The following is a 14,212-nucleotide window of genomic DNA, read 5'->3' as shown; positions in this document are numbered from 1 at the left end:
TGATACGTTTTATTTCTATATCTTTCTGTTGTAACACTGCCAATTTCCCTGAACTAGAAATATCCGCCTCATCCTCCACCTGTTCTTGTTTTTTGTTAACCGTCTGATCAAAAATCGTTTCTGATAATTGCATTTCAACTTCATCTTCACTCTTTGATTCCTCTTGTCTTAACCTGTGACTTTGCGACCTTGTTACCACACAATCTGGAAAAATCCCCAGGATATTCGTTCTTCAACGCTTCGGTTGTCTGATTTTTCCACTGACTTATCAACCACAGTAGGCATCACTCCCACCTGCGATCCAGCTATATCATTACCCAAGATGAACTGTATTCCTGGACAAGATAGTTTCTCTATTACTCCTACTACCACTTCACCACTCTTCACTGGACTTTCCAACCTTACCTTGTATAATGGAACGCTACTCCTCTCACCCTGAATTCCACATATTATCACCTTTTCTGGCAACATTCTTCCCAGCCTACACTCCTCATCTCTTACCATTAAAGATTGACTAGCTCCCGTATCTCTTAAAATTGTGACTTCTTTACCTGCTCCTCCTGATACACATGTGTAAACTTTACCCACACAAGTAAATTCTTTGAAGAGATCTGGCACCTTCTTATCAATCACCTCTTGATCAGGCTGTCCAGTCTTTTGCACTTCCTTCGTTTCACTTGGGCTTTCCTTTACCACTTTAACAAACACCACTGTCTTATCCTGTTTTACCGCATCAGCCTTCCAAATGCTTTTCTACAACCACCAACACTCTGACTTTACATGGCCTAGTTTATTACCATGAAAGCAGTTGAAACTTTTCATGTCTCTTCCACCCTCCTAGTTTTCTTTTTTAATCTGAGGTACACTTTCCTTATCTCCCATCAGATCACCTTTACTTTTACCACTTGAGTATTTCTCATGTCCCCAGTTTCTATCCCTCACAGGCTGAAACTGATGTTGGAAACCATCTTTGATTTATGAACTAATTCATAATCATCTGCCATTTCTGCTGCTAACCTTGCAGTTTTAACCCTCTGCTCTTCCACATGAGTTCTCACTACATCAGGAATTGAACTTTTAAACTCCTCAAAGTATAATTTCTCTGAGCTTCATAGGTTTGGCCTATTTTCAAAGCCCTTATCCACCTATCAAAATTACTTTGTTTGAGCCTTTCAAACCATATATGTTTGACCAAATTATTTCCTTAAATTTCTAAACCTTTGTCTGTAGGCTTCAGGCACCAGTTAATATCCGCCTAAGATGGATTTTTTCACCTCCTCATACATCCCAGATACCTCCTCCAGTAGAGATGCAACTTCACTAGCCCTACCTACCAGCTTTGTTTCAACCATTAATACCCACATGCCTTGTGGCCATTTCATTTGTTTAGCCACCTTCTCAAATGAAAAAAAGGCTTCTACCTCCTTCTCACCAAACCTTGGCAATGCTTGGACATATTTAAATAGATTCCCAACAAGCCTTCGACTTTGACGCTCTTTCTCACTATCCTCATCACTATCATCCTGATCATCTGCCAATTTTAACTGACTGTCATGTTTCATGGCCATTTTCTGAAGTTCAAACTCTCTTTATCTTTTTCCCTGATCTGTATCTTCCATTGTCTTTCTTTTTGTTCTGCTGGGGCTATTCTTTCTTTTCTCCTTTCTTCTCTCTCCCTTTCTTTTTCCTCTCTCTCTCTCTTTTTCCTCTCTATCTCTTTCTCTCTCTCTCTTTCTTTTTCCTCTCTCGTATTCAAGCTGCTTTAATTCTTTCTCATGTTCCGTTTGTTTAATTCGTAATGAATTTTTGCTATTTCCAATGAGTCAAACTGTATCTGAGGCAACTTTAAATGCTTGGCCACCGCCATAATTACCTCGTCTTTTCTCATTTTGCAGTTAACATTACCTGACAATGTTTTTGCCAAATCTAACCGCCTGCTTTTAGTCTCTGTCCGTAAGGTACTGCATTTGACTGTCTCCACCCCCAAAAACTGCTGACCCTCTGAAAGAGCCATTGTCCACAACACACTCCCTACTTAAACTAGAATACCACACCTGAAAAGCAACCACAATATGCTTCCCCTCACTGTCTTTAAGCTCACTAAGCCAATCCAACAGATAGACTTTCATCTGCCTCGAGCCCCCAATTTGTTATGGGCCAGGGTTTAGAGAACCCCAAAGTGTGTCATGGAGTTCACCTGATCCACAACTTTTGCTAGATTGTGGTATGGGAGCACATGGCCCACTCTACAGGTGTGGTAGAGCAGAAATGGAAAAGTATTTTTTAAAGCAAAACCATGTTTATTCTATGAACTCAAGTTAACCTTTTTAAAACATACAGTGACCATCTTAGCAACCATTAATTCAAATACAACCCCCAAAGACTACAATACTAAGTAAATCGTTAAGCTTTCCTTTTTAACACCATACAACTTAAAAACAAAACCTTTATCAGAAGCACATCAGGTTAAACTCACTACTAAAAACATTTATACTTCTAATTCACCAAATGATCAAGAGAGAGTCTTTTGATGGCAGAGAGAACAGCAGTACACCTGCTTGGCCTGGCTTCAGCTCAAACACTGAAACTGAAACATCCTGCAGCCTGCTCAAAAACGAAAGTAAAAAGCTGACACAGCCCAGCTCCACCCACCCTCTGACATCACTGCAGTAGTAAACACCCATTTCTTAAAGGTACTCTCACTACAGATTTATATACACACCCATTTATAAACACGCATTTCTTAAAGGTACTCTCACATGACAATAGCCTTGTCCCTGAAAACAGTCTCCACCATGTGGCAAAATATAACACAGCACGTAGCATTCAACAAATTAGGTTATAAATTGCTGCTGCTAGCCAACCAGTGTTTAATAGATTTGATATTAATTTGTCTGATATTTCAATCCGGTATTAACTTTTGTCAATGAAAATCGTTGTTACATTACTAGACGGGCACATTACACAAGCCGATTCAACTTTGTTTTGCGTCAACAGCAGTTTAAACCCAATTTCAAAATGAGTGCTAATGATACTCAGTAAAGTTTGTGTCCAGGTTATGACACTGGGAGCAGCACAATTATGTCCATCTTAAAAGGGAAGACGTTGTAATATCATGTCACATACAATAAGAATAGTTTTGAAATCCGAGGATTCTTGGTTTGTAGTCCGAACACAGTGGAATTCCGTTAGCATTAATGAAGTAAATGCCCAATTAAAGCGTTTCTGGTAGTGTTGATGGTAAGAATGGTGGCAAGGACTGTAGATGGCCCACCGCTGAACTCCTTACGATCTTTAACATCCATTTGTATCTGCAAATGTGCCTTTGGTTTAATGTCAATTATGTTTTGAAAACCTTTTGCTTTTCTTTCCCTTTGTTCCCCTCCTTTTTCTTGTAGACTGGGTTTGAAGTGGGGGGGAATAGCGTAGTCAGTCCTTTTCCAGTAGTTGTGATTCTTTATTTCATCACTGCAAAATAGACCAATGCTAGGGTGGAGAGAGAAGGGACTTATCCATTACGTGGGCAGCACAGTGAAGGAGCACACATGGAGTGCAAGGTAATCCCTATCAATTAATGTGCCCCAAGTAGTCTGGTTGTCTGCTTGAATGCTTAAGATTATGCAAACATCTGCTAATTTTGAGCGCGAGAAAACCTGTGACTTCTGATCACTGTGTGATGATATATGAGAAAATTGAAATTCATTTTAAATGTATTGATTTACTTTTTCAAGGTTGCTTACCAAGGTGATCTAGAGGGTGCCCTTATTCAGTTTGCTGTGCATGAAGAAGCAAAGAGAGCAATCTCCAGTACAGAAGCAGTCCTTAATAATCGATTCATCAAGGTATACTGGCATCGAGAAAGCAATTCTCAGCAAAAGCCGACTGCAAATCAAAAGGTAACTACATTTTGCTAGGTACAGTTTAGTTTGTTGTTGCAAGTGACGTAGTACTTTTTTAGGATTTAATATGAGAATGGCAGTAATTTACATTAACTGTTGAATGTTTGTGGCATACCCAGTGGATCACCCCCAGTGCTGGCACATACACGGCACTGACTTCATTACTTTCTGTGATAACTGCATCTTTCATGGAGGAAAATGCTTTTGTTTTGCTGTGGCAGCCTTCCATTTTGTGTGATTATGGGTTTGCGCCTTGGTGGCCACCTGTATTAAACATCACCTGCTGTGGTTCAGGAGCCCAACTCTGGCGTGGCAATCTCTGTCGTATATTCTGCAAATTAAAGCAGTGGGCTGTGACGGTACCCTCTTTACCAGTTGACCTTCCTGTTTCTCCATGCCTCTTCCAATTTCCCCCTCTGAACAGTCAGCTTCCAGTGGCTTTGGTAATCGTCTCCCAATTAATTGCCTGTATCGATGTCCACCATCTTCATGTTTTGCTTGCAGGTGTGTTTGTAGCAGTGGTGTGGATCCCCCAGTATCCAGTCATAACACTGCTATAAAGAGAGAAAAATGATGGAATGAGATTTGGATTGCTACTGAACTGTGCACACAGGGCAGGATTTACCGACGGTTCACACCGGCAGGAAATTCTGGTCCCACACCGGCGCACTGGTTTGCCGGTGACGAGGAATGCTGTCATTGGGAAATCACGTTGGCAACGGCGGAGTTGGTAGATCCCGCTGGCAAGCCGCTTCCATTGCCGAAAAACACGTGGCGGGGTGGTCAGTAAATCCCACCCATAATTAATCAAATGGTTCCCTCTTGTGCTGCATACTTAAATAGTTCTATAGGAAGTGATCGCTTAAGCTTTGGAAGGATGGGACAATGTTGCATATCGTCACCCTTGTACACCAGTTGTCAAACCTCTATGTCCTTTGAATCCAGGCAACTCAGCCCGACTGTGTTTGTTTGTATTTACCTGATAGTTTTCCTGTTTGGAGAGTGCTGAGTGTAGTGCTCTTACCACTTTTAATGGATAAATTAGATCACCAGGAAAAGTTTGTACCTGTAGCTGAAGATCTATGGAAGTTGATGACAGTATGATTTTAACTTTACATGTGCCCCTAAGGCAATGTATTTCCTTCACAATGTGATGAAATAATGATAGCAAGGCCACTAAACCTAGGGAGATAATAATTGGTTATGTTTTCTATACAAAATAGCAACATTGTTTACATGACCTGGACCTAATATAATTTGACTCAATAGTTCCTTTCTCAGGCAAGGACTCAATCCACTTTCAAATAACCAACATTATTATGTTGTGTTCAGGACAAAGATATGGGTGATAGAGGATGTAAAATGTTACAATTTAGAGATTTCAGTATGGGTATCAAGTATTCTTGAGGTCAGGTACTGCACATTCTGCTGCATAATGAAACTCCCTCTTGTCTTAATTATGGTCCCTTGGTTCAAGTTTTCCATTAGTTCAGGGCAGGTTTGGAGACCGAGCCTAGAGATGGAGGATCAGATCTATAAGGATTTTTCACTTCTATCCCTCTTCCACACCCCAACCCTACCTTCTTCTGTACCCAGTCCTGGAAAAAACATTCTTCAATTCACTCACCGCACTTTCAAAATCCCCAGCTAGGTAGCCCTCGGCCCCCCGTTCGTCGCAGCATTTTTGCAACTACTGATTTACTCAAGCGTGCCTTCAACCTCCACCTTTCATGTCCCAGTGTTCAGTCACCCACATTACCCTGATGCAGTCCTCCTCTGCTCATTAATTCCAAGCACCACGGACTTGAAAGGGTATGTTACACAACTGGCTTAATCGTCCGCTGCCAGATCAGAAGGACCCTCTTGTCTGTTAAAACTCCTCCGGATTCCCCCTGAAATGTGAAATCTGCAAACTGTCTTGAACAACTCTATCCTGTCCCTCCGCCCTCACTCCCAACAATAAGTGCAAGGAGCTCATAAACTACTTTGTCATTAAGATTGAGACAATCCGATCAGCTACTTTTGCCATGTCTCTCTCTTCCACTCACCTGGCCAGGCTTTCTTGCCCCAGCCCTGAGCTCGCAACTTCCTCTCGTTTCTCTCCATATGCCCTCTCTGAGCTTATCTGGTCCATGAGATCCTCCTCCTGGTCCCTCTTTCTTCGTCCCACTAAACTGCTGATCACCCAATTTCCCCTCCCCTTTAAATCTGCTCTCCGCACTCCTCAAAAAAACAACACTTCACCTCTCCGTTCTTGCAAACCACCATCTCATTTCCATCTACCCTTGACTTTCCAAAGTCCTTAAACATGTTATCTCCCAAATTAATTTCTATCTTTCCTGAAACTCTATGTATGAATCCCTCCAAATTAGGTTTCAACTCCTTCCACCTGAAACAGCTCTAGTTACCACCTCCTCCTCAACTTGTCTGCGGCCTTTGACACAGTTGACCACATTAACCCCTTGGATTGTTCAGCTGGGTGGGACTACTCTCACCTGGTTCCATTCTTATCTATCTATTTGTAGCTAGAGAATCACTTACAATGGCTTCTCTTCCTGCTCCTATACTTGTTCCCCCCATTTCTCATCTAAATACTGTCCCTTGTGACCTCATTCAAAGAATGGCAGCTGAACATAGCCTAATTCTGGCCTCTTGTGCATTCCCAATATAATCACTCCACCATTGGTGGCCATTTTTCAGTTGTCTAGGCCTCGAGCTTTCCTCCCTATACCTTTCTACCTTGCTTGCATCCTTTAAAACACTCCTTAAAACCTATCCCTTTGACCAAACCTTTGGTCAATGATCTTGTATCTCCTTATTTGGTTTGGTGTTACATCCTGTTTTGTAAAGCTCCTGTGCAGCACCTTGGGACATTTTATTACAATGAATGTGCTGCATAAATATAGTTTGTGGCCCTGTTTACCTCATTATCTAAAATATGTTAAATTGCAAATGACTTATTTTTGGACTTCTTGCTTTTTTACAAATTGGAAGAATAAATACATGACACGGCAAAACAAGCTTTTTAATCAAAAGCAAAATACTGCATGTGCTGAAAATCTGAAATAACAGGAAATGTTGGAAATACACCGCAGGCCGTGATCTGAAATGTTAACTGTTTCTCTCTCCACATATCTTTCTAGACCTGCTGAGCATAGCCTCGGCTCTATCCAATCAGTGGCCACGCTGCGCCGGAAAAGCAGCTCGCACAGCATGGCTGATTAAAGCCAGGAGACCCCGCTCCCTGGAACTAGCCGGCTCGCACCGCCTAGCGAGATCCAACGTGATCTCGCAAGGCATTTTTGTTATATGCCTGTTGGAGCTAGACAATTAGTCTCACTCCAATGTGCAGGTTCCCAAGGTACCTGAGGCTTCGGAATCCATACCCTTCACCTCCGAGACCTCTGGTGAGCACCGTTCAGCACTGGTCCCTACAAACGCGGACCAGACTGTACGGCACTTGTGGGGGTCTCCCAGGAGATTGGAGGCCCTGAGCTGCATACCCTTTGGACAGGGTGGTCTCCTGGCACCTTGGCACTGCCAGCTTGGCACCCTGGCAGTGGCACCTGGGTGCCAGCCTCGCACTGCCAAAGTGCCCATGTGGCAGTGCACATGCAATCGGCCCGGGGGTGCCCTGTGTGGCTGTTGGGGAGGGCGGAAGGGGGGTGAGGGGAGGGCGGGGGGAGGGGAGTTCCGACGAGCCGAGCTCCCCAGTGTTCAAAACTTTCCCCATTGAGGCCCCTTTTACAATGCAAGTCACATTGAATAGCCATGTGTTTCTCGGCACTGAGAGCGCCGGGAAATACACAGCTAAACCCGTTCGCTATGGGTCTTTTTTCCCCATTAGGTCGAATCGAGACCCTTGTGTTTCCTTCACTTCCTCCTTAGAATCATAAAATGGTAGAATACACAAGGAGGCAATTGACCCATGTGTCAGTGCTCAACTGTATAGCTGTAGATAGTGGATGTCGACCTGGTTACCTGGCTTAAGGTTCTTTGTAGATTTTGTATTGTCAGCTGTTTTCTTACATGATAACGAAGAGTCTACATTAGGCAATTATTAAGCTATACTTGTAACTAAATTTGAAGTGTGGCTGAAGGTCAAGTGTGCGACATGATTTTTATTTCCTAGGCTGTTATTTCTTTTTACTTTTTTTTTAAGGTGATTTGTGGACTGCAGCAACCAGTTACACCATCTTCTTTCACTGCTGTCAAGCAATCTGTGAAGGACCGACTGGGGCCCCTACCACAAGGAAATGTGGAACCCACACACACTCAGGTCATTCCTATAGCCAGCATTCAGGTATGTACAATTCAGCATAGCACTATTTGGTAATACAAAGGCAAAATAATGCAGATGCTGGAATTCTATAATAATAACAGAAAATGCTGGAAATAGTCAACAGGTCAGGCAGCCTTTGTGGAGAGAGAGTTAATGGTCCAGGTCCCTGACAAGTTCATTAGCTCTGATGCAAAATTTGCCAATTTCCTCTGCTGCTATTTCTTCACCCACTCTTCCCCTCCTGTGGTGGATTTCCAGAAACTGGAAAACAAAAGCAGCCATATAAATACTGGTGGCGACAAGAACGGAGTCAGAATATGGCAATTCTGCGGCGCGTAGCTCCCCTTCTGATGCCCCGAAGCCCCTCCATTATCGACTACACAAGCCAGGAGTGGAATGGAATACTCTTCACTTGCCTGGATGGGTGCACCTCCAACACAACTCCGAAAGCTTGGCACCATCCAGGGCAAAGCTTGATTTATACCCCATTCACAAGCATTCATTAATTCTACTACTGATGCATACTGGCAGCAATGTATACTATATTTTTAAAAAATACATTTACAGCTTGTGGGCATCGCTGGTTAGGCCAGTATTTATTGCCCATCCCAGGTTGCCCTTCAGAAGGTGATGGCGAGTTGCCTTGATGCCGCTGCAGTCCCTGAGGTGTGGGTACACCCACAGTGCTGTTAGGGAGGGGTTTCCAGCATTTTGACCCAGTTACAGTGAAGGAATGGTGATATATTTCCAAGTCGGGGTGGTGAGTGACTTGGAGGGGAACCTCCAGGTGGTGGGGTTCCCAGGTATCTGCTGCTCTTGTCCTTCTAGTTGGTTGTGGTCGTGGGTTTGGAAGGTGCTACCTAAGGAACCTAGACAAGTTCTTGCAGTGAATCCTGTAGATGATGCACACGACTGCATCTGTTTGTCGATGGTGAAGGGATTGAATGTTTGTGGAAAGGATAGCAATCAAGCGCTCTGATTTGTCCTGGATGGTGTTGAGTTGCTTGAGTGTTGGAGCTGCACTCATTCAAGCAAGTGGAGAGTATTCCATTACACTCCTGACATGGAGGCTTTGGAGGGTCAGGAGGTGGGTTACTCAATGTAGGATTCCTAGCCTTTGACCTGCTCTAGTCACCACAGCATTCATTTGGCTAGTCCACTTCAGTTTCTGATCAATGGTAAGTCCCAGGATGTTGATTGTGGGGGATTCAGTGATGGTTATGCCATGGAATGTTAATGGACGATGGGTAGATCCTCTTTTGTAGGAGATAGTCATTGCCTAGCACTTCATAGAATTTACAGTGCAGAAGGAGGCCATTCGGCCCATCGAGTCTGCACCGGCTCTTGGAAAGAGCACCCTACCCAAGGACAACACCTCCACTCTATCCCCATAACCCAGTAATCCCACCCAACACTAAGGGCAATTATGGACACTTAAGGGCAATTTATCATGGCCAATCCACCTAACCTGCACATCCCCGGACCGTGGGAGGAAACCGGAGCACCCGGAGGAAACCCACGCACACACGGGGAAGATGTGCAGACTCCGCACAGACAGTGACCCAAGCCGGAATCGAACCTGGGCCACTGGAGCTGTGAAGCAATTGTGTTATCCACAATGCTACCGTGCTGCCCTTTCATGTAGCGCAAACTCTGAAGCGAGAATCTTACCCCTAGACCAACGAGTCGGCATCCTCCTGACCCAGTCCATGGCTTTCTCCCTCATTGTCTGAAACACATGAGCAACTTTTGTATAATCCTGGTGTATACATTTAAGTCTAAATCATTGATATATACCGGAAAACTGTGGAGTGTGGTAACTTCTCAGCCAAGCCTGGATATTGTCCAGGTCTTGCAGCCTTTGGACATAGGCTGCTTCATTATTGAAGAGTAACGAATCGTGCTGAACGTTGTGCAGTCATCTGCGAACATCCACACTTTATGACGTAAGGGAGGTCATTCATGAAACAGCTGAAGATGGGTTGGGCCTAGCAGCCCATCTACCTTGAGGAACTCCTGCGGTGATGTCCTGGAGCTGAGATGATTGACGTCCAACCACCGCTACCATCCTTTATGCCAGCTAAAACTCCCAACCAGCAGAATTTTCCTCCTGATTCCCGTTGACTCCAGTTTTATTGGGGCTCCTTGATGCCATACTCGGTCAAATGCTGCCTTGATGTCGAGGGCAGTCACTCTCACTTCCCCTCTGGCATTCAACTCTTTTGTCCATGTTGAACCAAGGCTGTAATGAGGTCAGGAGCTGAGCGTCCATGAGCAGGTTGCTGCTGGGTAAGTGCTGCTTGATTGCACTGTTGATGACTCCATCCATCACTTGCTGATGATAGAGAGTAGACTGATATGGCGGTAATTGGCTGTGTTGCACTTGTCCTGTTTCTTGTGTACAGGGCACACCTGGGCAATTTTCCACATTGACGGGTAGATGTCAGTGTTGTATCTGTACTGGAACAGCTTGGCTAGGGGCGTGGCAAGTTCTGGAGCACAAGCCCTCAGTACTATTGCTGGAATGTTGTCAGGGCCCATAGCCTGTGCCTTCACTTGTTTCTTGATATCACATGGAGGGAATCGTATTGACCGAAGACTGACATTGTTGATGCTGGGGACCTCCAGAGGAGACCAAGATGGATCATTCACTTGGCAATCCTGGCTGAAGATTGTTGCAAATGCCTTAGCCTTGTCTTTTGCTCAGATGTGCTGGGATCCACCATCATTGAAGATGGAATATCTGTGGAGCCTCCTTCTTCTGTAAGTTGTTTAATTGTCCACCATTCATGCCTGGATGTGGCAGGATTGCAGAGCTTAGATTTGATGCATTTGTTGAGGAATTGCTCAGCTCTGTCTATTACCTGCTGTTTGGCACAAAAGTAATCCTGTGCTGTATCTTCAGGTTGACAACCTTTTGGTTTTGCCTGGTGTTGCTCCTGCCATGCTCTCCTACACTCTTCATTAAACCAGTGTTCATCCCCTGGCTTTGTGGTAATGAAAGAGTGGGGGAATATACCGGGTCATGGAGTTGCAGATTATGGTTGAGTACAGTTCTGCTGCTTATGGCCCACAGAGATGCCCAGTCTTGACTTCCGGGTGCGGCGATGACCAGCTGAGTCGCACGTTTCGGCGGCTCCCGGTGAAACGGACTTTTGGGCTCTTGATAAGAGCCCCAACGGCAATTTTGACGGCTAAAAACACTGTGCGGTAAACCAGAAGGGAATCCCCCCTGGATACGGATGAAAAAAGGAGGAGAAAGTGGCCGGATTGCAGTGGATCCTTTAGAACAGCGGCAAGGAAGGCAAGCAAAAACCAAGATGGCGTCGGAAGGTGGCAGTTTAACATGGGGCCCTGAACAACAAGAGTTCTTGAAATGCTGTGTGGAAGAGCTCAAAAAGGAAATGAAGAAAGAGCTGTTGGCCCCGATACTACAGGCGATCGAAGGGCTAAAGGAGGAACAAAAGACCCAGGAGCGGGAGCTTCGGGTCGTGAAGGCAAAGGCAGCCGAGAATGAGGACGACATACAGGGCCCGGTGGTGAAGACGGAGACGCATGAGGCACATCAGAAACGATGTGTGGAAAGGTTGGAGGCACTGGAGAACAATGCAAGGAGGAACAACCTGAGGATTCTTGGTCTTCCTGAAGGTGCGGAGGGAGCGGACGTCGGGGCATATGTGAGCACGATGCTGCACTCGTTAATGGGAGCGGAGGCCCCGGCGGGTCCGTTGGAGGTGGAGGGAGCATACCGAGTGATGGCGCGAGGACCGAGAACAGGAGAAATTCCCAGAGCCATAGTGGTGAGATTCCTCCGTTTTAAGGATAGAGAAATGGTCCTTAGATGGGCAAAGAAAACTCGGAGCAGTAAATGGGAGAACGCGGTGATCCGCGTTTATCAAGACTGGAGTGCGGAGGTGGCGAGAAGGAGGGCGAGCTTTAATCGGGCCAAGGCGGTGCTTCATAAAAAGAAGATAAAATTTGGAATGCTGCAACCGGCAAGACTGTGGGTCACATATCGAGGGAGGCACCACTACTTTGAGACGGCGGATGAAGCGTGGACTTTTATTGTGGAAGAAAAACTGGAATGAGCGGGTTATTAAAAAGAACGTTTGAACAAAGTGGTGGGGCGAAGAGGGGGGTTAAAAAGGGGGGAAAGAGTTTTATGTACTAATCCTGCGATGTGGTAACTTTTCTCTCTTCCACAGGTGGTGATGGGGGGAGGTGGAGGAGATGGGGCGTTGGCCATTGGGGGCGGAGCCAAGGGAGAAGCGCGGGCTTGGTTCCCGCGCTATGATAATCATGGCGGGAATAGAGAAGCAGGAAGGAGGGGGCGTCGCACGGTGCGAGCCGAGGTCACTGGGGGATGCCGAGGTCGGCCAGAGTTTGCTGACTTCTGGGAGCAACATGGGGGGAGTAATTACGCTAGCGGGGGATCTAGCGGGGGGGGTGGGAGGGGGGAATTACTGGGTTGCTGCTGCTGGGGAGAGGGGGGAGCTGGTATGGGAGGGGATGGGCGGGGGGGCACCGCCTGGGGGAGATACAGCTGCGTGGGAACCGGGTGAGGAGCTGGAAAAAGGGGATGGCTAATCGACAAGGGGGGGGTGGGTAGGAAGCCCCCCAACCCGGCTGTTCACGTGGAACGTGAGAGGGCTGAACGGGCCGATAAAGAGGGCACGGGTACTCGCACACCTTAACTACATCTGCCTTAAGTTTCTTATGTTACAGGAAACGCACCTGAAACTGATAGACCAGGTTAGGCTACGCAAAGGATGGGTGGGGCAGGTGTTCCATTCGGGGCTAGATGCGAAAAACAGGGGGGTGGCTATATTAGTGGGGAAGCGGGTAATGTTCGAGGCAAAGACTATAGTGGCGGATAACGGGGGCAGATACGTGATGGTGAGTGGCAAACTACAGGGGGAGACGGTGAGGCGGATGCTAGGACGCATTCCGGACCTAGAGATGGGAAAGCTGATAATGGGGGGAGATTTTAATACGGTGTTGGAACCAGGGCTGGATAGGTCGAAGTCCAGGACTGGAAGGAGGCCGGCAGCAGCCAAGGTACTAAAAGATTTTATGGAGCAGGTGGGAGGTGTAGACCCGTGGAGATTTAGCAGACCTAGGAGTAAGGAGTTCTCGTTTTTCTCCTATGTCCATAAAGTCTACTCGCGAATAGACTTTTTTGTGCTGGGAAGGGCGTTGATCCCGAAGGTGAGGGGAACGGAGTATACGGCTATAGCCATTTCGGATCACGCTCCACACTGGGTAGACTTGGAGATAGGGGAGGAAACAGGAGGGCGCCCACCCTGGAGAATGGACATGGGATTAATGGCAGATGAGGGGGTGTGTCTAAGGGTGAGGGGGTGCATTGAAAAGTACTTGGAACTCAATGATAATGGGGAGGTCCAGGTGGGAGTGGTCTGGGAGGCGCTGAAAGCGGTGGTTAGAGGGGAGCTGATATCAATAAGGGCACATAAAGGGAAGCAGGAGAGTAAGGAACGGGAGCGGTTGCTGCAAGAACTTTTGAGGGTGGACAGACGATATGCGGAAGCACCGGAGGAGGGACTGTACAGGGAAAGGCAAAGGCTACATGTAGAATTTGACTTGCTGACTACGGGCACTGCAGAGGCACAATGGAGGAAGGCACAGGGTGTACAGTACGAATATGGGGAGAAGGCGAGCAGGTTGCTGACACACCAATTGAGGAAAAGGGGAGCAGCGAGGGAAATAGGGGGAGTGAGGGATGAGGAAGGAGAGATGGAGCGGGGAGCGGAGAGAGTGAATGGAGTGTTCAAGACATTTTATAAAAAATTATATGAAGCTCAACCCCCGGATGGGAGGGGGAGAATGATGGGCTTCTTGGATCGGCTGGAATTTCCCACGGTGGAAGAGCAGGAAAGGGTGGGACTGGGAGCACAGATTGAGGTAGAAGAAGTGGTGAAAGTAATTAGGAGCATGCAGGCGGGAAAGGTCCCGGGACCGGATGGATTCCCAGTCGAATTCTATAGAAAATATGTGGACTTGCTCGCCCCGG

At 46.3% G+C, this 14,212-nt stretch overlaps 1 protein-coding gene across 5 annotated transcripts in view; it reads left to right on the top strand.

The window, feature by feature from the left end:
* Window positions 1-14,212, top strand: part of rbm26 (RNA binding motif protein 26) — a 123,144-nt gene that overhangs the window by 72,879 nt on the left and 36,053 nt on the right. For all 5 annotated transcript variants that reach the window (XM_072476208.1, XM_072476209.1, XM_072476210.1 and 2 more), the window contains 2 exons: window positions 3,732-3,896; window positions 8,062-8,202. In XM_072476208.1, the coding sequence (XP_072332309.1) occupies window positions 3,732-3,896; window positions 8,062-8,202 (306 nt within the window). The remainder of the gene's footprint in view (window positions 1-3,731; window positions 3,897-8,061; window positions 8,203-14,212) is intronic.

The sequence above is a fragment of the Scyliorhinus torazame genome, chromosome 15 (genome assembly GCF_047496885.1).
Source record: "Scyliorhinus torazame isolate Kashiwa2021f chromosome 15, sScyTor2.1, whole genome shotgun sequence".
Taxonomy (NCBI): Eukaryota; Metazoa; Chordata; class Chondrichthyes; order Carcharhiniformes; family Scyliorhinidae; genus Scyliorhinus; species Scyliorhinus torazame.
Note: the sequence above shows the minus strand (reverse complement) of the source record. Positions and strands in the feature narration are given on the sequence as shown.